The following is a 23,794-nucleotide window of genomic DNA, read 5'->3' on the forward strand; positions in this document are numbered from 1 at the left end:
TAGATCTAAAGAGGGTGTCAACCTATCTCAGAGGAAATATGTACTTGACCTTCAAGAAGAAACCGGCATGTTGGGTGCACGACCTATTGACCCAAATCGTAAATTCTTGAAAGAGGAAGGGGAGTTGTTTGGAGACCCATGTAGGTATCAAAGACTTGTTGGGAAATTGAATTATCTCACTATCACTTGACCGAACATCTCTTATGTAGTGAGTATACTGAGTCAATTTTTACAAACGCCTAGAGTCTCACATTGGAATGCTGTAATTCATATTCTTCGTTATCTTAAGCGAGCCCCTGATCTTGGATTACTATATCGATCAAATGGACATCTTAGGGTTGAAGCCTTTTCAGATGTTGATTGGGCAGGATCTCCTTTAGATAGAAGATCTACTACTGGATATTGTACCTTTGTGGGAGGTAACTTGGTTACATGGAAGAGTAAGAAACAAGCAGTAGTAGCTCGGTCTAGCGCAGAAGCTGAATACAGGGCAATGGCTCACACTACTAGTGAGCTGACATGGTTGCAACACTTCTTTAAAGAGATTGGGTTTCCAGCTCATATCCCTCTCCAGTTATTTTGTGATAATCAAGCCGCAGTGCTTATTACCTATAATCCCTCGTTCTATGAGAGGACTAAACATATAGAGATTAATTGTCACTTCATTCGAGATAAGATATTAAGTGGTGACATTTCTACACCTTTTGTGAAGTCTGCCGATCAACTCGCAAATATGTTTACTAACTCTTTGTGTTGGAGTCAGTTGAAACTTATTTGTTTCAAGCTGGGCTTATATGATATATATGCTCCAGCTTGTGTGGGTGTGTTAGATGACATGGTTGTAATAAGTGTAACTTGTGAGGGTATAATCATCGAGTGTATGTAGTATATATGTTGTTGTACATCAATGAATGAAAGGAAGAAGAATAGTTTCCCTCCATAAACTTGTACAGAAAGAAAAATGGATATCAAGGAAGAGTTCGTGCAAAATTCAGTCTCGAGTTAAAATACTTTCGACAGATGCAGTATAAGTTGTAGATCTCATAGATAAAAAGGAAGGTTGGTGGAATATACAACTGTAAAAAGATGTGTTCATTGTAGAAGATATCTTGTAAATTTTGAAACTACCTATAAGTTTAACGCAGTGTGAGGACAAATTGATTTGGAGAGGCACTTCCAATGGTTGATTCACAGTCAAGAGTACCTATCATCTGCAAAAACGTATAGCTTTTAACATGCCACAAAGGGGAGTCTTCAGTTCAAGGCACATATGGTACACTTTGAAAACAAATTTGGATGATGAATGCACCCAATGCAGTTAAAGTTTTCATGTGGTGAGCCAGCACAAAGGTCTTACCTACCAAATTGAATTTGTACAGAAGATGAATTCTTATAAATCCTTTGTGTTTGATTTGTCTGAAAGAAAATGAAACTCCAGATCATAGTTTTTAGACACGTCCTTCATAAAAAAATGTTTTGTTACTGGGTAGTAGAGTATTGCAGAAGGCTTCAATAACAAAGGATGATTTATATTTGAGAAGCTGATTACGAGGATGGGCCCAAAAGATTTGGAGTTGTTTGCAGTGATAGCTAGATCTCTATTGCATAGAAGAAACAAACTGATATATGAAGGGAGATTCTTACGTCCATCTTCTCTCTATGGTCATGTTTTACAAGTGGTAGATGATTTCTAGGAAGCTAGTAAGACGACAAGGGTGTCACTTCACTCTTTACAACATGTAGTTTTGCAATGGGAAACTCTACAACAAATTGGCTTAAAGTGAATTAGGATGTACCTGTAAAATCAGATTGCAATAAGATTGGTATTGGAGTAGTGATCCGAGACAATGCAGAAACTATTCTAGCAAGTTTGATGAAGCCATTATTCTTTTTTGTTTTGAATCCACGGTAGGCGAAGCTAGAGGTCTTGTAGCTGTTGCTCTATTTTGTAAAGAACTTGGCCTACAATGCTTGCTCTTTGAAGGAGACTCTAGCCAAGTAGTAAATCATGCAGTACTTACTCAGGGTCAAAATGATGGTAGACTTGGTAGTCTCGCGGAAAGTACTTTATACTAATTGTTGGGAAATTCAGTATGTTAAAAGGGAAGCAAATGATATGGCTCATATACTAGCAAAAGAAGTTATTCTTCTTAGCTCCGACATTATTGATATTAATACTATCACACCATGTATTCAATCTCTTGTACTCGCTGAAGGCCAATGTTCATTTTAATGTAATGCAAGTTTTTTTAGCTTAAAAAAATTTATAGATTTATAAAATAGTTGTAAGTTTCTCATTTTCCTACTTATAAAAATATCACCTGTTTTTTTTTTTTAAATGCATATATATGCATAAAAATACGAACAAATAAAATAGAACCAAAGAAGTAGAGACTTTTAACTTACTTCCACATTTGGTCGAATAAAATACATGTTATGGTGGACTTCTCATTTTTAAAGAGCTTATGTCCATATCAAAGCACCTTATAGATCTTATTTTAGTTTCTATCCAAGCGCTTAACCAAAGCCACTCATATGCTTCCTCCCCAAAGTGCTAAAGAAGATTTTGCATCTAGTTGATTACAAGTTATATAGATAGGATGTAAATATATGGTTTGCATAGTATTTTAAACCTCACTTAGCTCCTCCAAATGTGAAATATCTTTGTATTAACCAACTTAAGTTGCTAAACAAGAATTAAGGGATGCAGTGTCTTTTGGGATGCTCGTTGTTTAAACAATTTTACGGCAGGGTTGGAGGGTACACTAGTATGATAGAATAGCCCATGATGATGCTTTGGCATTTGATACAGTGCTCACATGCTCATCCATGGACTAAATGATAAATAAAATATATAAAATATAAATAATGAGAGAGACACAGAGATTTACATAATTTGGCATAAAGGTCAATGTCCATAGATTTTTTAGGGTGAAATCCATTATGTTTGGTAATTTTCAAGTCTTTTATGGCCTCACTTTGATCTCAATACAATAGAGAAAACATGGTTTAGAAAAGGTTGAAGAAAATGTCATTTCTGTGGAAATTTTGAGAGAGAGAGGGAAGGTCACAAGAGTGTGTAGAAGATGGTCCACGTTTGTAAAGGAGCATTTGTAAAGGAGTGCTTGTATAAGAGTGCATTATTAGTGCTTGGCAAAGAGCGTTATATATCCGAAAATGTGCAATTTATTGGAGATTGTTCACAATTATGGGTTAATTGTTGCGAATTATCCTGCTTGTGTATTCTCTTGTTCCACTCGCTAGTTTTGGTGCTTTACCTTAAATGGATGACGACTTATCTGTATGCTTCCAAGTCCTCCAAGGAAAAGTAGGTTGGTACATGAAAATATGGTTAGTTGTAAATCATCTCAATGCATGTGTTTGAAGTTTGAGTGTGAGACTTTTATGAACATAGACCATTTATTGTATGCAACGTGTATAGCCATGCATGCAGAGGGAGAATGTACACTGGTTAACATCCTTATTCTCCGCAGTTGTTTCCTGCCAATGATCTTGGCTTGGTAGCCATGCCACCCTTTATACAAAATAGGGTGAGAGGTGGCGGTACTTGTAGTGCCTGCCATCTCAGTGGGCGAACCGCAGATTGGACAAGAGGCTTGTCGTGGTGGGAAAGGCTAGTCTCAAGTCCCATGCATGGAGTGAAGTGTATGTAGCGGGTTTGGATCTGGGTGAGGTTCTACCATGGCCGAGAGTTATGCTTGGGTTTCCAGTTGCACAGACTCGGCGGTACACCAGGGGTTGGGGAGCTCATGCTTGTCGTGGACTTGGAATCGACGGGCAAGTGCCTGCCATGGGGGTTGAGACAGGGATAATTAGAGCTCGCCTGTCAATGTCAATGAGTTGGTGGGTTAGAAGTTTACTTGGTGCTAGATGTTGTGACTTGGTGATTATGGCATGCTCTCGCCCTACTGGGTGAGCAACCGTGCGTAATGACAGGGAGCGTGGGCAAGATTGGTCACTATTCCTAAACTATTGCTCGTCGAGGTGTACCGATCGTGGCGTGCTCAAAGTCCGCCACTTTTCTAAGCAAGCAAGCACATGCTCACCATGGTGCTAAGACAGAATGACTTTGAAGCTTGCCCGTGGTGACACGCTTGGTAGCCACTCTATTGCTAAAGGTCGTAGGTGAGTCTAAAGCCCACTTGTGAGGTGGGTTTGGAGTGAGAAATCTCTCTGACTTCTCAGTGATGGGTGGATTATGCGCCCTCCAGTGATGAGAGTAGTCCCATGGCCGCCAGCTAAGTTTGAGGGTTGTCCCGGCAGGGCTCATGCCCACTTGTGTCCTTTGCATTCCAATGGCAGGTTACATGCTCACCCCTTGTGTTATCTAGTTGGCAAGTTAAATATTTGTAAACTCCTGAAATTTCATGTCAAGCATTGAAGAGCCAGCACGTGAGACCTTTTTAAGTCCATTGATTCAGTCAACCAAGATACTAGCCCAAGTTAGTTTACATAACAATTGACATAGCAAATAATCTGAAAGCTTAGATGTTTTTGGTATATTATAGTTGCTTTTGTATATCATATTAGTTTCAAATGTGGTTCGCCATTGTTTGTTTCGTCGTTGTGGTGTAGTTCTCAAAATGGTAAGTTGATGCTTTGGTATTTTTTTTAAACAATGTTTTGGTTCAACCTATCTATTGTTTATTTGCTCTTTCTACTACTCTGTCAAATTAACAATTATTATAGATAAGTGACAAGACTATTAAAAACTTTGGAATTTCTCTAATTCATTATTTTGTTAACTTTTATTGTTTCTCCTCATTCATTCTCAACATTAATGGCTCAGTGGGTGGTGGTTTTCTATGGAGGCACTTGGCCAGATGGTGAAGGCTGTTGTGGGTGGTGGTTTTTTTCCTGGAATTCCTATGGGTAATGGTACTAATGGCTCTATCATAATCTCACATATTTTCTTTGCAGATGATACTCTCCTTTTTTGTGAAGCGGATCGTGGCCATATTCAAAATTTACGAGCACTTTTGTTATGTTTTGAAGTCGTGTCGGGGCTTAAGTGAACCTTGATAAGTCCGAGATGGTTGCAGTGGGTGTGGTGCCTAGTATCAATAGCCTGGTGAACCTTCTAGATTGTAAAATGCCATCATTGCCTATGAAATATTTGGGCCTCCCGTTGGGGGGCGACCTTTAAGGCTAGAACTATTTGAGATGGGGTTATGGAGAAAGTAGAGAAAATGTTGGTTGGTTGGAAACGATTATATTTATCGAAAGGGGGTTGACTGTAATTAAGAGCACGTTAACTGACCTCCCCACTTATTTCTTATCTCTATTTCCTTTGCATGCAGGGGTGGGGAATAAGATTGAGAAATTATTCCTGGCTTTTTTGTGAGGGAGGGGGGGGGGGAGGGGGAATGGGGGAGGAACCAAAAATCCATCTTGTTAAGTGGAAGAAAGTTTGTTCTCCAATTTCGAATGGTGGCTTGGGAGTGTGCAACTTAAGGAATTTCAATAAAATTTTATTGGGAAAATGGTTATGGAGGTACCACTTGGATGGGGATTCACTGTGGAAGGAAATTATAGACTTTAGACATGGAAGTGTTTGGGGACCTGGTGCTCCAACAAAGTGAGGGGGGGGGGGGGGGTATGGAGTGAGCTTATCGAAATTTCTTAGGAGGGGATGACAGAGTTTTGAAAATTATATCCATTTTGTGGCTGGTGAGGGCACTCGAATTAGGTTTTGGCATGATGTTTGGTGTGGAGATTGCGCTCTTGATAGGGCTTTTCAGATCTCTATCGTATTGTAGCCAACAAGGAGGCTTTTGTGGCTGATCTATGGGTATTTTCTCATGGTTCTCATAAGTGGAATGTCCTTTTTTATATGGATATTCATGATTAGGAATTGCATACTGTTTCAGAATTTTTTAGGTTGATATACTCCTTGAGAAACAGTACGGCACAGGGGATAGGATGCAGTGGAGGTCCAAAGGCAACAGAAGGTGTACAGTTAGGGAGTATTACAAAATATTGGTATCACAAAGTCATGTTCCATTCCCTTGGAAGAATATTTGGAGGTCCCGTGTGCCTTCTAAGGTAACTTTCTTTGTATGGACAGCTGCTCTTGGGAAGATTTTGACCATGGACAACTTGAGGAAGAGGAAACTCATTGTGATGGATTGGTGCTACTTATGTAAAAAGCAAGGAGAATCGGTGGATAACTTATTAGTGCATTGTGAGGTGACATGGGTGCTGTGGGATGAGATCTTTAGAAGAGTTGGCGTCGCTTGGGTAATACCATTCAGGGTGGTTGATTTACTAGCTTGCTGGAAGGAGATTCAAGGCTATCCTCAATTGGCGGCAGTGTGAAAGATGATTCCGTTGTGCATTATGTGGTATATTTGGGTGGAAATGAATGAAATGTGCTTTGAAGAAAGGGAACGCACGATGGCGGAGCTTCAGAATTTTTTTTATACACACACCATTGATTTGGTTTTCAGCTATTGTACTTAATGGAAATAATGCTCATGACTTCTTGTCCTTAATCTATCATTTCTAGAATGTATTTATGTGTTTTTCTGTATATTCTTTGTATGCAGGGGCTATTATGCCTATTTCATTTGTACTAATAAAATTTACCTTTTACTTATAAAAAAAAATCTCAACATTAATGGCTTTCTAGTTTTGTAATGAATTTAGAATGATTGAAAATTTGATAATTATGTAGTAGTGACTATGGTATTGTTTAAGAAAAGCATAAGAATCGTATTCACCATGTCTTGGATATCATTTGTAAGGATTAATTTTAGTTGAAAATACTACATGCTTATGAATGTACCATGACCAGGAAAAAAAATATATATATATAAATATAAATATTTTTTTTTCTCTCTTATCCAAGAGTATTTGCGGCGAGGTATATTGGCTGCAGATAATATATATATATATTGCCATGAACAGTCATTTACAACGAAAAGCTTTTGTTGGAGATACCCCGATTACTAACGACATTATATTCATTGAAAATAGAATAACTAATACCTGGTTAATAAAATGACTATTACCAATGGAAAGATTTTAGTTGGGGTCGAGCTTTGCCCATGTAGTACTTTCGATGATCGATCAACGAAAAAAAATTGTTGCAATTAGATATTTGTAATAAGAAATTGACTATTACCAATGAGACTTTAGTTACAAAAGAGCAAACTTGTTGTAGACTAGGCTTGGAATATAATGGGCTGGTAGACTAGGCTTGGGATTTGTTTGGGCTTGCTCATTATTTGGAAAATTAAAAGATGATGAGGTTATTACTGCTTGGGAAAGCTGGTTACATATGGTTTCAAACATGAACATGCCTAGTCACACCGGTCAAGGTCATCAAGTATGTTGTGGCATGTTAATGTTTGCAAGCAACACTCTCATAGAATTGGATCCATGGATTAATAAGCCATGAGTAGTGAGGGAGCACTTGAGGGAATTGGAGATAGTGATATGAGTAGCATGACAATTGCATATTAGTTTGATTCTAAAAATGTTCGGATGGTGAGTGTAGAGATGGTGATTGTAATGAGATTCCTTTTAAGGGTAGTCGAAGTCCAAGGATGTTGCAAGGTTTACAGGTTTGTGATGAGAGATTATATTAAACTATTTAAAATAAAGAAGGAGAAGTTGAAGACAATATTTAAGTCAGTTGGATGTTTTAGTTTAATTACTGACACATAGATGTCAATTCAAAACTTTATGTCTTACTGCACACTTTATTGATTGTGAATGGTAATTGCACAAAAAGAATGATAAAATTTTGCATAATTCCTAATCACAAAAGAGACTATTGAAAAACATTTAGATTCATGTCTACACAAATAGAGTATTGACAACACAATGCTTCTTTAAACAATGTTGACATTGAGTATTTGAAAAAATTTGCAAGAGGTCATTTATTGAGAGGAAAATATATCACATGAGGTGTTGCACCCATATTGTGAACCTTTTTGTGAATGGTGGGACGAAAGATTGTGATGATTTAATCATAAGGGTGTGCAATGTGGTCATGTATGTTAGGTCTTTTCTAGCAAGAATCGAAAAATTCAAAGTGTATAGAGGAGAAATCAGCTGATTGAAATTGGTATGTTTTGAAATTTTCACTAGATAAAACTCGATTTATTTTATGTTGGAAAAAAAAAATCAAAAGTCAGTTTTATGATTGGAGAAGTATGTTGATTATTTTCTTTGTTATTGTCATAATGTGAACTTGAGCGTTTTGGACTTTAGTTATTGGAAAAGGATTAGAGTATTAGTAAAGTTTTCAAAGATTTTTTTATGCTATTGTAAGACTTTCTAACTTTTTGTATGTCACATCCAATGCTTCTTTTAAGGAGCTTTGTGATATCTAATCGCATTTATGAAAAAATTGAGTCAAAGTGATGATTTGGTGTTGAGATGTATGGCAAGCAATATGAAAAAAAAAGTATGATAAACATTGGGGATCAATTGAAAAGATTATTTTTATGATATCATTAATGTTGTTATTAATCCAAGATGTAAATCTATTCTTTTGCATTTTTGGACTTAAAAAAAAAAAAATACATGGTAGTAATTTGATACAAGAAATGATAGCAAAGTTGAAACAACTAATGGTGGACATGTGCGAGGAGTATACTGCCATGTATTGGGATTCAAGTGGAGTTATTCCCTATTCAAAACCTCGTTCTTCACTTGATCCTAGTGTTGATTCAGATTATCAACTTAGTTTTTAGGTTGAGTATGAGAAAGAAATTGTTGAATCTAGTTTGGGGAACAAATCAAAGCTTGATCAATACTAATAAGATAGTTGTGAGGCAAGAGCTCCAAATTTTAATAATTTAGATTAGTGAAAGAGCATTGAACTAAAGTATCATATTTTGGCCAGAGTTGCACATGATGTGACGATCATTCTTGTTTTCATTGTTTCATTCAAGTTAGCCTTCTATACAAAAGGTCGTGTGCTTGACCTTCATAGTTCATTGTGTTCAAGAATAACTGATGTACTCATTTGTATGCAAAATTATTTGAGAGATCTAATACTCATTGATCTTTGTGTTTCTTGGATAATGTTGAAAGTTTTGAAATAGAATTGTATAACGATTTTATTTCTTATTTATATATATATACTAATCTTTTTTGTAGTGTTTGTTATTTTATCATTTAATAATCATCATGTATCGTTTTTAGAGTTGAGCTTCTGAAGTGTATTGCATGTATAGCTAGCCTGCGTGGCGGTATGACTCCCATCTCATGCTCTCTGTGTCTGTCATCATTTTGAGCACTTTCCCCACTACTTTTGAGTTTTTTTTTTGCCCTGATTGTGATAACTATATATAGATAAGACCTTTGATCTTACTATTAATGTTGGCATATTTTCTGGTTTGTGATGATATCTTTACAAAGAAGGGGATACATTAATGCTCTTACTTCTGGTTGTGTGGATTTACTTCTATTGTTTGTAGTACTGTTGGTTGGTGGCTCGTTTTTTAGTACTAGCATTGTCTGTGGTTGTGTATGGGTCCCTTGTCCCCTAGCATAAATGGATGTAGTACTCTCTTTAATCTTTATTGATGACAAACTTATGGCTAGTTTTTAGTGTAGCATTATGGTGTTGGTGCTGGAAAAGGTTATACGTTTGGCCTAGTATTGTTGTGGAAGTGTTAGCCTGCTGTGCTGGTGGTGGAAATGGTTCCATTTATACCAGCTCTTTCTAATTAATACTGGTTGCTAGCTGCACTGTTGGTCTTCCTGCTGTGCAAATTACTGTACTAGTTTTATTTGTTACATGCTGTCTTTTCCTAATATTAACGCTAGCTTCTTGGTTCAGCTGTTTAGGGATACTCTGTCTGGGATTCGAATAACTACAAGATGATATTGACACATCAATCTTATTTGGGTGTATTTTGAATTTTTAGTGTTGGATCTTAAAGTTTCCGCACAAGATCTCTTACTTTTCATCTTAAAGACATAAGCATGGGCCAGTAGAGCCACAAGCTGCTCCATGGAACCCACAGATATATCAATCCTTCTTGTTTTTAATGATATATACTAACTAAACAAGGTACGTAACTACCGTATAGTTCTGTAGCCATTGAAAATGGAATACACAACCAACCGTGTAAAGATGCGAGGTAATTAATACTTGTCATCACATGGATGGATTTTTAACAAATTTATATATAATACAGATATAAATGTTGAAAAAAGACTTGCACTATCAACATAAAATATTTTTATATCCACAATAGAAAATCCGGATCCAACCCAAAATTTATTGTGATCGGTTGGGTTGGCGCGCTTAGCCTAGTCGGCCGGGTTGGGTTGGGTTGGGCTGGGCGCAAACTCGACTAGGACAGGTCGGGTTGGATGCGGCCTATTCCTAAGGATTGAATAATTGTAGTTACTTTTCTTTTACAAGTAGTTGTTTATGAAATGACCAAGATTAGGAATAGGCATGCAACAGATGATGATGCCATGTTTGAGATATTGAGTTTTTAATTTCATGGAAATCATCTGATCAATCAGAATGCATGGTTTCGCCTTCTTTGCATCCCTGATGGCAAGACCAAATATTACCTTCTGCGCTCAGTCATATCCATGCAGTCTGTCAAAACGTTAAGGTGAAAGTCCTCATGCATGGTTAGTTTCTGTTCATGACTGCTACAATCTTTAGGGGAAAACTACATAATATTAGGCTTCGTTTAGTTTCTTAATTCATCTCAACTCATCATTATAACTTTTTCAATTTCTAATATAAAATATAATAAACAATTTAATTTTTTCAAATCTTAAAATAATAATAATATTAAAAAATAATATTCTAATAATATTTTATCATCTCAACTCAATTCAACTCAACTCAACTCAACTCAACTCACTCTAACCTCTAAAGACAACCTAACCCCTTTGCACGATGACACAGCTTTTCTTCCCCTTAATTTGTACCTTTTTTGGTCCCTTCAGAGTTTGACATGGAGTACTACGTACCCTTCCTTGACCTATCCATTTCACGTTTTACTCTTGTGACTGGCCTGCCGAGTAGCCAGCCTTTTCAGATCTGTCACATGTGTTCATGTCTTCTGTCTTTAATGGGATTATGCTGTTACTGTCCTTGGTAGGTAATAAATCTCTCATACTTCAAACTTATCTTCATGTATATTTTCAAATTTCACAACTATACTAAATATATATTAATTAATAATTAGAAATAGCAATATTTTGGAATATGTAGAATATGTGTTTTGGCTATAAACAATATCTAATTAAAGATGGAAAAATATTTGAATTTACTGTAGTTCTTCATATGGTTTTAAGGAACTTCAGGCTTTGTAAAGATTTTTAAATAACCTCTGGAGAAAAAGAGGAATTAAAGACGTTTATGAAATAAAATATAATTCGGAGGTAAAACTTGGTGGACGCACGCATGGTCAGAGGAGCAGCTTCGGAAACTTTACCGCTTTTCCTTTTTGTCCATGTTTCGGTTCCTCATCAGCAGACAACGCATGCATGTCTCTTGCATCCTACTTCCTAAAGAAAGTCATAACTCACAGCTAAAAGAAAATTCTTTTTAAACTTTATATATATATATATATATACTGTCCCGTAAATTAAAAATTCTGTTTAACAATGCGAAACTTTGACATTAAAATTGTGCAATAAATTGTGTCATTATTTCATGTAATATGTTATATCTATTTTATAATAAAAATAATTATATAATCTAGTTTACCACATCAAATCATATTAATAAATAGGCCTGCAACCTGGCCTCAAATAACCGGGTTTGAGCCCGATCCGACCCGACATAAATGAATTAAGGCGCCAATCCGATCCGATCCAACCTGGATAAAATAGAACTAGGTTGAACCCGTATGACCCGACATTTAGCAAATAAAGGCCACAGTTCCCAACCTAGCCTCCAACAGACACTGCAACAAAGCCCACAACCTCAGCCTAGTTGCCTTCTCCACTTCATCATCTTCAACTTTGAGTTTTTTGTTCCCAGATCTAGGGTTCCAACTTTCGATCTCTATAGTTTCAACTCGAGTCTTCTGTTCCAACATTGGTCAGCTTTATTTTGCTTTGTCGTTGAGTAGGCTGAAGCAACCACTCTAGTCTGAGGAAATGGCTGCATTGGCAGTGAGAAATTTGCTGCATTGATGGTTGTAGTGAAAAGAAATTTTTCCCGTCTAAAATGGCCCTAAAGTGCAACATCTGACCTTGTAAATCCTTCAAGATCATATCGAAAACAGTGGGGGAAAACATTAATTATTTGTAAACCCTAAGGAGCTCGTCCCAAACAAAAAATGCCGAGTAACTGTTTTTAAAGAGACCGACCAAAACACCCACCACGTTCTCTCCCTTCATCCCGTAATAGACCCAAAGTCCCAAACATATCTCTAGCCCCACCACTCTCTCGTCGACCCATGGGCTTACCTAGAGCAAAAAACCTAAATCTTATCCCGAGAGAGAGAGAGAGAGAGAGAGAGAGAGAGAGAGAGAGAGAGAGAGAGAGAGAGAGAGAGAGAGAGAGAGAGAGAGAGAGAGAGAGAGAGAGAGAGAGAGAGAGAGAGAGAACACACCTCTGGCGAACGACGAGTCTTCGTGTTTTCGTTTTCGAGTCTAAGATAGGGTTTTTCTTTCGGTTTCGATGAATTCGATAGGTTGCTGGTATAAAGTCCGTAATAACTTTTGACCCGATGAACTTGTGTTTGTTTGGGTTGAAAAATGCGGGTCTCTCGGACAGATCGGGCCAAGGCCCTTTTTGCACAAGCCTAATATTAAGTCTATGAATTTATTTTTGAAAATGATTAAAATATTTCTTCATTTTTATTTATGTTTACCCATAAAATAAGACACAAGTTTCTAGCTTAGCTTTGCTATTATGTAAAATGAATTAAAGAATTCAAAAAGAAAAAGATAGTCGTAGCAGTACGACAATAATACACACCCATATCATGAGTACATTCTAGTACATATTAATACATGAGTAGTGATATATATATATATATATATATAATACTTTATACAATATCTTTTACAATATATATTATAAAATAAGGATATTTTTATAAAATGATGTTAATTTTATAAGATATTTTATAAAAATATCTCTCTTTTTAAAATATTATTGTATAAAGTATTATGTATTAATTATTTTTCTTAATATATATAGCAGATCACAGCATGCTTTTTTGTGTTTTTTTTTTTTTTTTTAATCTTGCTTTTTTGTGTTTGTTTGTTCAGAGCATATTCATAATTATATGATCTACCGCTAGCAGTAGCTGCTGTTAAAAGCCTGTATATCCCTCAGGCAAAAGAGGAAAAAGTGTTAAAAGCGTGCAAATATCGAATATTAGATACTGCTGGCACAAATTATATACGGAAATGCTAAATGTCCAGAAGATATGGTTTGAAGATGTGTCTCGAATTTTTTTTTTTTTTTTACTTAGTGATTAATAAATTATTTTTTAATAATATTATAAATTTTTTATTTTTTTTATAAATGTTTATAATAATTAAAAAAATATATAAAATAAAATAAATAAAAAATAAAAAAATACTTTTACCTGTTCGGTGGACTTTCGGGCTCCATCTCTCGGAAGATGTAGCACTATACTCAATTATATAAGGAGTGGCACTGCAGCAACCGCTCCGGCTACAGCTGAGATTTTATTTTTTATATTTTTTTTATATGTAAGTTTTTTACACATTTAAATATTTAAAAAAAAAAAAATTCATAACAATATTAAAAAATATTTACTTAATTATTAAGTAAAAAAAATAAAAAATCACAATAATAAAAACAAACAGTAGAACCATCGGTAAGAGTAATATTATTCTTATATATGCTACGTTGTAATTAATATATATGTAAAACTCTAATTTTTATACTGAATTTTTATATATTTATTTATTTTATTTGTTTACTTAATAATTAAGAAAACATTTTTTAATAAATTTGTGAATTTCTTTTAATTTTTAAAAATCTTTAAAGAGACTTAGAAAAATGTTTAAAAAAAATAAAAAGTAAAAAATAAAAATTTACGCTAATAGGTAGAAAGTCTCGATAGAATCCTTGGTAGAGGTAACACCACTCAATTAATGTATACCTAGGGAAAATGATAGTATGATTATCAAATATATCCACCAAATGTGTGATCCACTCATATAGTTTTCTTTTTTTTTTTTATTTTCTTAATAATTAAGAAATTGAATATTAGTGAGTTTATATATTTTTTTTAATGATGTTGAAAAAATGATTAAAAAAAAAAAACTCATATGTATTAGCATGCATATTTAGTAGTCACTCTAGCATTGTCTTGTTGAGATAAGTTGAGCTGACACTCTTCTCATATCTAACTATCTAGGGTTTTAAATTTGAAAATCCTTCTTGAAGTGATGAATTGGACAGATGATTTGTACCCATTTTTTTTTAAATTTTTTTAATAATTAAGAAAGTGAATATTATTGAATTTATGTAAAATATTAAAAAAATATTTGAAAGAAAAGGGAGGCTTGAAGCATCGGTTTGGAGTCTCGAGTACTAGCAGTGTCCTCTAAATTAACGTCCATTGGTAGCACCTACAGAGGGCTATACATGCAAGTTGCAGGAGTACATAAAAAGATAAATATAAATAGTTATATCATTGCCGTGATATTTTTGTACGTATCATAAGCAATACAATAAGTCTAGGGACAACCGGCTTGCGTCCCCCCTGCGGCACCATACTGCTACGTCAACAGCTAATATTATATATAAAAAAAATAAAAAGAAAACGAAACAAAATTATGCAGAAAGGAGAGAAATCAAAATCTCTATAACTTGAGGAAGCTTGCAAGAGAGCGAAAACCGAAATCAGAGAGGGAGATCTGATCGCCGTCGTGTATTTGAAGACTCGAGCATTTTAACTTTTCTATCACAAATAGAAAAACTTCAAGAGGAACGCACCCAAACCATCTATGAAAAAAAAAAAACTAATAACACACCAATTCAATATCTCAATAAACCCAAAAGGTAAATCAAATCATCCCCATAAGAAATTAAATTGAATTACAAGAGCAGAAGCAGACAAAATGAAAACTATCCTTAGGTGTGACAAAAATCGACAAATCCACTGGATCGCAGAGGCCAGCCTGTCTTCCATTCATGCATGGAGTTTGCTCCGCATGAAGCATTCATGCAAATCTTTGGCCCCATTAACCCAAAATTGAAATCTTTGAGAGAGCAAAACGCAAATCCAAATCAAGACCCTAACAACACTTCACAAAAAATTTAAAAATTTAGTAAAATAAATGATCATTAGCCATAGTAAGCACATGTACACAACTCTCTCCCTCACATACATCTACGCGCAACCGTTCTAACATTCGACAGTGATTAAAGAAACATTAAAAACCACAAACAAAAATAATAATAGAACACCAACACCAATCTCATCCCAATCCTCGAAGACCTCAAATCTAGAAGTGTTCGGATTCATAATAACAACGAACACAGAAACAAACCCATTTCTTGTTCATCCTCATAAGACTAATTTTTCAACCAGTGGCAGTAAATATAGCTCTACTAAAAGTGAAGATGAAGAACTACAGAGTCAACTAGGTGGAGATCAATGGGGGAAAGGGGGAACAAAGGGAAATGACAAAAATGAAACGAAAAGACATCGTGGAATGAAAGGAAATGAGCAATAAATGAAATGGTGTCATTTTTGTTTGCCACGTGGGAGCCGATACTGCGGCGGGACGCAAGGGCGGTTGTCAATAGAATTTTTGGCTAACAACTTTAATATATAGGACGTTGCTGAGTACTTCTGTCCTTTATTGCATTGATAATGATAAAGGGTAAAATGGATGATGGACCGATGTCTCTACCCATAATCCAAATTTCAGAATTTTTTTTTTTTGTTTTTCTTTTATTCTTTTTTTAACATCTTTAAATATTTTTTATACAAAAAATATATAAACTCAATAATATTCACTTACTTAATTACTAAAAAAATTAAAAAATAAAAATAAAAATCAGTCAACCGTCGATCATCTGCCTGTTCAAACAGCATTATCCTTATGTTTTTAGTTATATTTGGAACTTTTTTTTTTTTTAATTGAAGCTGAATTTTTTTCTTTCCAAGCTTCATGAACATTTTAATTTGGCATTTTTTTTTTAAAATTTTCTTCTCTCCATTAGGGATAATATTGTAAATTTAATTAATTTTACTTGGAGACAACCGTACTTAATTTTGTTGAATCTTTTGTTGTTTTTTTTTTCCCTAGCTATTTCGAGTGATGAATTCATGATCTTAACTAAGCATAAAGGGAAAAATCTTTTTGTTTCTAAAATTTCATGGATATAATATTGATCTAAAGCATCATAAGGTGCAGATCAAGGTCCTACGTAGTACCTATATTAAAACCCAGAACAGAGATTATATATTTAATCCAAAGAGAGAAAAAGGGCAATAATTAATACTAATTATGAGATCTGTTACGTACAGTCATTTTTAGATATTTTTTATACATTTCACTGATGTGATTGATTAAAGTAATTATTTTATATTAAAAAAAATGACTCAGCCAATTACATTAATAGTGCGTATAAAAAATACGTAAAAATGAATATACATAGAATTTTTAACTAATTATATAATAGAACTATATCCAAGAATAAATTAACATGCAGCAGTCTGATAGAAGTGTACGTAATTAAGTACGCCAAGTTAATTTTATTAAAAAAAGTAAGAATAATTAATACTAGATACAATTCTAACATATTTAGTGTCCGTACACTTTATTTAAATAAACTCCCTGAAATATTTTATAGTATATATATTGACAATAATGTCTAGTACTTGCTAATAGGGGACTGCATGCTTGCATGCAGGCAGGCAGGCAGCAGCTAATTAATATTTATTTGATTAAAATCGAGAAGCCGGCAAGGTTTTAGAAGAGAGGAAATGGGTGAAGAGAGAGAGGGATTGTTGAGGGGCAAAGACTGGGACCTGATGGCCAGCGCCTCTAATGGTTGCTAAATGAAGGCCGCCTTCGTAGGTCTGCACCCACCCGGCCACTTGACTTTTGTGAAACCATGCCCTCCATTCTTCCTTTGTTTTTAACCCCATCTTGTTTATGCTTTTCCTTGTTGATGTCACTGGCACCCTCCCATCGGTATCACCGCTGCATGCAGCATATATATATATATATATATGCTATTAATATTATTAATTCAAGTTATAAATTATTAATTGGTCATGCCTTTCATTTTACTTTTGAGCCATAAAATATTTATTAAAATGGAGATTTTGAAAAATAATTAATAAATATTAAACATGTGGGTCTGGACAAACAGTATTGGAAGAAAGATCGAGAGATTTCGAAGGGTACTACTGCACCTGTAGATCCAAATGCGCAGTCCAGCATTTAAGAGCTTCCGAATGATTGGCAGCACTGTGTCGGGTGAGTCATTCCATCCCTGAATAACACCACTGTATGATCCACCATTAACCCCAAGTTAGAAATCTCATGAACATGATGATCTTACTCATGAATTGATCAACAGAGTTTTCATCACCCAATTACCATATATGTACATTATATATATATATGTATATGTATATGTATATGTATGAGCTCATTTATGATCCAAACTTCCGAGTCTTCGATCCATGCAACCAGATGAGAATGTAGCTAATTAATTAGTAAAAGCAATTTTGTACGTACTAATCCAGTAGATAAGCAAGGTTGCCCAGAAATAAATATGCAGGTAGAAGAACATATATATATATATATATATATATAATATATAAATCAATCAGCTAGAGGATTGAATACGGTGCGGTTACTATGCCGTCTCAACTTGACGGAATGCCTAGTTTTAAAAGTTTTTTTTTTATATTTTTTTAATATATTTAAATATATTTAAAAAATAAAGAAATATACCAATTCATTTAAAATTATTTTTTTAATTATTAAGTAAAAAAAAAAGACTTACGATTAAATAAAGATGTCAAAATAAGTAGATATAGTTATATTTTCCATTAAATATGGTACATAACATGCTTATAATAATCTCCTCCACATGACAAGCATATATGCATGGTTCTACTTCTAAGTTCTAACCATCTCCTCATGACATGATTTCTACTGACAGAAATTAGGCAAAAGTGAAATAAAAATAACAGCGGGGCTAGCTGCAGCCTGCAATGATCGGAGGTGGAAGGTAAAATGTCGAGAATCTCAGTACTGCAGCATCTCATTAATTATGTTATGGCAGGGACGCTGCAGAAAGAAAGCTCTAGTTCGAGGATCATCTGACACATGCGTGCAATGAGTGACTATTACTTGAAAGTTAGTGGAAGTTTTTTTTTTTTTTTTTGGATTTTCCCTCCACGGCGGATCCGAAGAACCCAACAGCAAAAACGAAATTATTAGCTACATTTACATTTGTGCCGGAGGACATGTCATTTCATACTTACTGGCCGAATCGTATGAAAAAATCTCATCAAAATTAGCATCACATCAGTACAAGAGAGATAGGTACGTATACAAAAGGGGAGCCTTCAACATTTATTATTGTTGCGTGTATAAATATTTCATATAGAATTAAATAAGTAATAAATAATGGAACCTACTCCATGAGTAATGTACTTTATCTCTTCTATTTGAGATATTTAGGATTTATTTAAATTATTAATTTATTTCAATTCATTTCAATTTATTATTATAATTTTTTTAAATTTTAATATAAAATATAATAAATAATTCAATTTTTTTAAATTTTAAAATAATAATAATATTAAAAAATAATATTTTAATAATATTTTATCATCTCAACTCACTTTAACATTCAAACACAATCTAAAATTCAGAGAAGAAGGAGAATTTAACCCGAATTGGACGACAAAATCTTGATATTAAAAAACCACATCAATTACAAATTAAAATTAAGTTTTGAGAGAGAGAGAGAGATGAGAGAGAGAGAGATTTACCTGCATGTAGTGTAAGGATACGACAGCTTAGTGACATTGGCGTGTAGGGCCCTCTGAACATCCACTCTGTTGAAATATTTCTCAACATAATGCTCCGTGCATGGATCGTAGCCTGAAGGTAGCTTATGCCAGAAGTTCTGGATTCAAGATAAAAAACAATAACATCAAGATCAAAATCTCCCTATAACTACAATTATAGGTAGGGACGTACAGACTGGTTATTGCAATTTACTAGTACTTCTCTTCATTCAATATAGCATGGTACAATAAATTCACATTTCCTACAGATGTCCACCCACCTCTCTCTCTCTCTCTCTCTCACAGAGACACACGACGATAGTGTAAATTACATGAACAAGATCACTTACATGCTGTGATAAGAGACTAGCTGGAGGCGCAACACCGAACTTGGAGGAGCTAATTCCACGTTGGGAATTAGCGAGGCAAACGGGTGTGTAAATGTTGTAAATATCAATTTCAGAGTATTCTTCTACGAATCCCCTGATATAGTCTCCACAATCCCTTGTTTGGTTTTCTGATTGCCCGAAATCGCACTCCTTCAGTATATTATTGTAGAGTTGGTCAGAGATGATGGCATGACTCCATGCATATTCAAACATGCCACTGACGTCCGTCGGATCATTGATCGCAGCATTTCCAATCTGAGTTCAATTAACACCATTAATCTTATTAATCACAAAATTGTCATAATATTTTCAATTCCTGCAAAGTTAATTTCCACTTGATGGTTCTTATAACAATTTAGTATTGTAAGTTAAATAGTACTGCGTTACAGAGACTTGTAATATTAATTATTAGCCACCTTCGGAATGAATGACTAGATGGGGTAGGCCTTACCATGAAACCTTTAAGATTTACGTAAAAGTTCTTGCTGGCTCCTCTGTTTCTTTCATAAATGAGCTTCGCAAGTTGGGGAACATAATGACCTGAGAGAGAGAGAGAGAGAGAGAGGTAAACATTCTGATGTACGTACGAGCAGAGAAATGTGGGAAGAGACAAATTTTTATGAAGGAATAGACGGCCAACACAGAGTATTTTTTTTTTTTTTTTCCCTGATCTTTCTTTGCAAGGAAAAGAATATCTACCAGCATAGCTCTCTCCAGCGAGATAGAAGTCATGGGACTTGAAGCTTGGAAACCTTTTAAACCATCCAATCAAGAAAGCATGAGAGTCCACAGCTGTAACTCGATCGCCAAGCATATACAAGTCTTTGGATTTGTTGGTATAGGAAAAGCCTACACCAACAGGTGCCTCCAAGAACAACATATTTGCAACTGATTATACCCAAAACCAAATCAATTATATACCACATCGAATTTTATATATGAAATGAAAGATTCATAATAATTAGAGGAACTGCAGAGGTCAGAGCCCCCTTTCTTCTCTCTCTCTCTCTCTCTCTCTGATATCTCTCTTAGCAGCAGCCAAAAGAAAGGAAAATAATATACCTTTATTCCAGGAAAATTTGTTAAGATGGAGTTGGGTTCCATTGTTTCCGACAAGAAAAGGGCCGAGTTCTTGTGCAGCTCCATATGCTATTGAAGAGCAGCCAGGCCCTACTCAAATATATACAAATCTTTTGCTGAGATCATTGGATTACGATGCTATATAATTAGAAAATTAATACTATCAATGAGTTAGATGTGTGGTGGTACTTTCTCTATCACTAATTACTGCCAAATAAATAAAAACTACAAAGCCATGCATATGCAGTATTACTCAGACTTTGAAAATGCCATTTTTGTCATCACTTCGGATAATGGTAGAGTGACGTGTATATATATATATATATGAGAAAAAGAAATTAAGGAACATGATTTTAATAATGTACCTAACTATTCAAGACTTTCTTGATACTCACAAATGATTAAGGCCGTTTAGATACAAAAAAAAATATCTCACCTCATTTTATTATTATAATTTTTTTAAATTTTTATATAAATAATTCAATATTTTTTAAATTAAAAAAAATAATATTAAAAAAATAATATTTTATTCAACTAATTTAAAATCATCTTATTATAAAATTTATGTCTTTTATTAATATAAAATTTTGAAATAAATGATTATCAAAATAGAGGTGGTATTAAAAATTGAAATAAAAGTAGCCCCCGTCATTTCCACTAATGACATTATTAAAAAATCTTTACCAAAGAAAAAGAAAACATTGGATAGCCGATATTGTCACAATTATTAATTATAATAATGGCAGTGGATCCCACCACCATTTTTTTCTTGTTTTTTTTTATTGACTCGACCTAGATTAATGGACCATTTATCTTGAGGCGTTCCTGACAAAACGTTAAAAAATAATGGGCCGGAATTTTCTCTTTTTCCATGTTTGGAAAAAAAAAAAAGAAAAAAATAGAAAGAAAGGAGAGACTAGAGAGAGTGGCTCTGTAGTCTGTGCTTTGTCGAGTAACCCACTAATTTCTTGTAGCTTTACATATATATCCTTCTTGTGTAATGTGTATATTTTCTTTTTACTTTTTTTTTTTTAATGCTGTTTTAATTCTTATTGGCTTGTGGAAAATTTGTTGCCAAAATATTCTAAATCTGAGGAAGAAATGAGTACAGAAAAGAGATGCAAAAGACTAGAAGATGATGGAAGAACCTCCATTGAGCCAAAGGACGAGTGGTTTCTGAGAAGGTGCTTCTTGAGCTTCGAAGAACCAGTAGAAGAGTGCCTTTTGATCTTGTGGACGAAGTTTGACGTAGCCGGCGTAGTGTCTGAACTTCACCTCCGGCTGTCCAGGCAAGTTGGTGACTCTGTCAGCCTCTCGGCGCGCTTCTTCGCCGTCTTGAAATGCTTTCCCGGCGGCCAAGGTGCCGGGCACCAAAGTCGAGGAGACTAGAAAGCATGAGAGAAAGAGCAAGTGCCAGAGAAGGGCCATTAAATTTGGAGTTCAAGATAATTGGTAGCTAGCTGCAACAGACAGACATAAATAGTGTGTGAGAGATCAGAGAACTCCCACTTACTACTACTAATAGTCTAAACTGTCTAACCACCGCTGAACTCAGTGAGCTGTCTCTCTGAGAGAGATAGAGAGGTGAGGATAGATCAGCGTAGAAGAATGCTGACCCGTGTTATATAAACAAGTGGAGACATTGCTAGCTAGCTAAACGTTAATTTCTTTAATTAATACACTATCTATCTCTTACTTTAAGCGCGTGAGATATTTACGACAGGATTTGATTGTTATACCGATCAAACTATCCCACCTCGTATAATTATTATATTTTTATAAAATTTTTATATAAAATAATAAATAATTTAATTTTTTTAAATTTTAAAATAAAAATAATATTTTAATAATATTTTATTTAATTTTTAATTTTTATCTTTCCTCGTCTGTATAACTAAATCATATATTAATTAATTCACTTGTCCTTATATATGTAAATCAATAAATCCAAATTATCAAGAGCTAGGCATGAATGACTTTATACTATTTTAAATTTGTATTACACTAGATCCGGACAAAGTAGAGAAAAGTCTTGTCCCCTACTCCTTTTTCTTTCGTTTTTTTGGGGGTGTGTTTCCTACTAAAGTTTGAAACGGTATGATGCACGTTCGTGAATGATTCCATGCCCAATGATAGCGCGTAAGAAAAATTTATGAGAGAGAGAGAGAGAGAGAGAGACGTTTAGCTTTGTTTTTTATAATTTCAAATGCTTGACGCAACGTACCCAGCAAACGGCCGGGGCCTACGAAAGAGACAATAATTCCGAGGGTGAGTAGACTTGATATAGTTTAGGAGCGGTGCTATGAACTAATTGGCATTTTTTATTTTTTATATTTTTTTAATATTTTTAAATATTTCTAAAAAATATAAAAAAATATTAATACACTAATATACTAATAGTCATTTTTTTAACTATTAAGTAAAAAAAATTTTAAAAAATCAAAATATATTAAGTGTCAAAATGAAGAAGAAATTAAGTGGATAAAGTAATATTTTTCTATAATTTAATATGCCGCCTCACTTTTTGTTTATTTTTTAAAATAGAAATTTCCAAAATTACTTGTATTAAAATTATACAAATAATTTTTAAAGTGATTAGCATTCGAGATATATATACATGTGAAATTATGTGACATTTCAAACAAGAAAAATTCTTCTTATAAGTTACTATTCATCACTCCACACTCTACACCTTATGAAAAACACACCCACATCCTATAAAAAATACTCTCACATCCTATAAAAAAGCTATAGATATGGAGTGTGTGAGTGAATAGTAAATAATGTTATAACATTCATCTTCAAACAAAATTTAATGCAAGGGATATGTGTTTTTTGTTTTTTTTTTTGGTTTTGAAAGAGGAGACTGCATTGTATTGTCACATAACCTAAAGCAGTATTTGGATACGAAGAGGAATGGTATCAATAGACACGATACTATTACTGATGCTTAGAGCATCTTGACATAAGGCATGAGCTATGGAATTACATGCTCTCACAGTGTGCCTCACAGTCCAATTTGTAAAAGAATCCAGAGTAGACTATGTGTCCCTAATTAGTAAACCAACATATGTATCTGTTCCTGCTGTGGCTTTAAGGCTGTTAACCACTTGCAAAGAATTTCCTTCCATTATCAAGTCCTGCCACCCTAGTAACTTACAAAACAAAGAGGCTTGAAAAGTTGCATAAGCTTCAGCTAGCAAAGGGTCAGGGAAGAGTGGGTGGTTCATTCTCAATGTAGCTCGCACCTTCCCTTCCCAGTCTCTGATCACGACCCCAACTACTACCTTGCAATTGGTTTTGTCAAGGGCGACATCCCAGTTGAGCTTC

The 23,794-nt window shown here is 34.5% G+C and overlaps 1 protein-coding gene and 2 long non-coding RNA genes across 3 annotated transcripts; 2 read left to right on the top strand and 1 right to left on the bottom strand.

Annotated features, from left to right (window-relative positions):
- Positions 1 to 4,838: 4,838 nt before the first annotated feature.
- On the top strand, positions 4,839 to 5,666 carry LOC121256769. Its single transcript, XR_005939064.1, has 2 exons — positions 4,839 to 5,062; positions 5,383 to 5,666. It is a non-coding gene; the product is annotated as an uncharacterized LOC121256769 (long non-coding RNA).
- Positions 5,667 to 11,795: 6,129 nt separating this feature from the next.
- LOC121256165 lies at positions 11,796 to 12,237 on the top strand. The gene is made up of 2 exons (XR_005938928.1): positions 11,796 to 12,039; positions 12,170 to 12,237. It is a non-coding gene; the product is annotated as an uncharacterized LOC121256165 (long non-coding RNA).
- A 4,524-nt stretch (positions 12,238 to 16,761) lies between these two features.
- Positions 16,762 to 22,080, bottom strand: LOC121255937 (serine carboxypeptidase-like 35). The gene is made up of 8 exons (XM_041156502.1): positions 21,613 to 22,080; positions 20,447 to 20,554; positions 20,084 to 20,272; positions 19,836 to 19,924; positions 19,346 to 19,639; positions 18,978 to 19,114; positions 17,382 to 17,474; positions 16,762 to 17,166 (listed from the first exon to the last, which is right to left on the bottom strand). Exons 1-8 carry the CDS (start codon positions 21,890 to 21,892, stop codon positions 16,908 to 16,910), a joined length of 1,449 nt encoding a protein of 482 aa, XP_041012436.1. The 5' UTR covers positions 21,893 to 22,080; the 3' UTR covers positions 16,762 to 16,907.
- Positions 22,081 to 23,794: the final 1,714 nt, after the last annotated feature.

Source organism: Juglans microcarpa x Juglans regia, chromosome 3D (assembly GCF_004785595.1).
Source record: "Juglans microcarpa x Juglans regia isolate MS1-56 chromosome 3D, Jm3101_v1.0, whole genome shotgun sequence".
Lineage (NCBI taxonomy): Eukaryota > Viridiplantae > Streptophyta > Magnoliopsida > Fagales > Juglandaceae > Juglans > Juglans microcarpa x Juglans regia.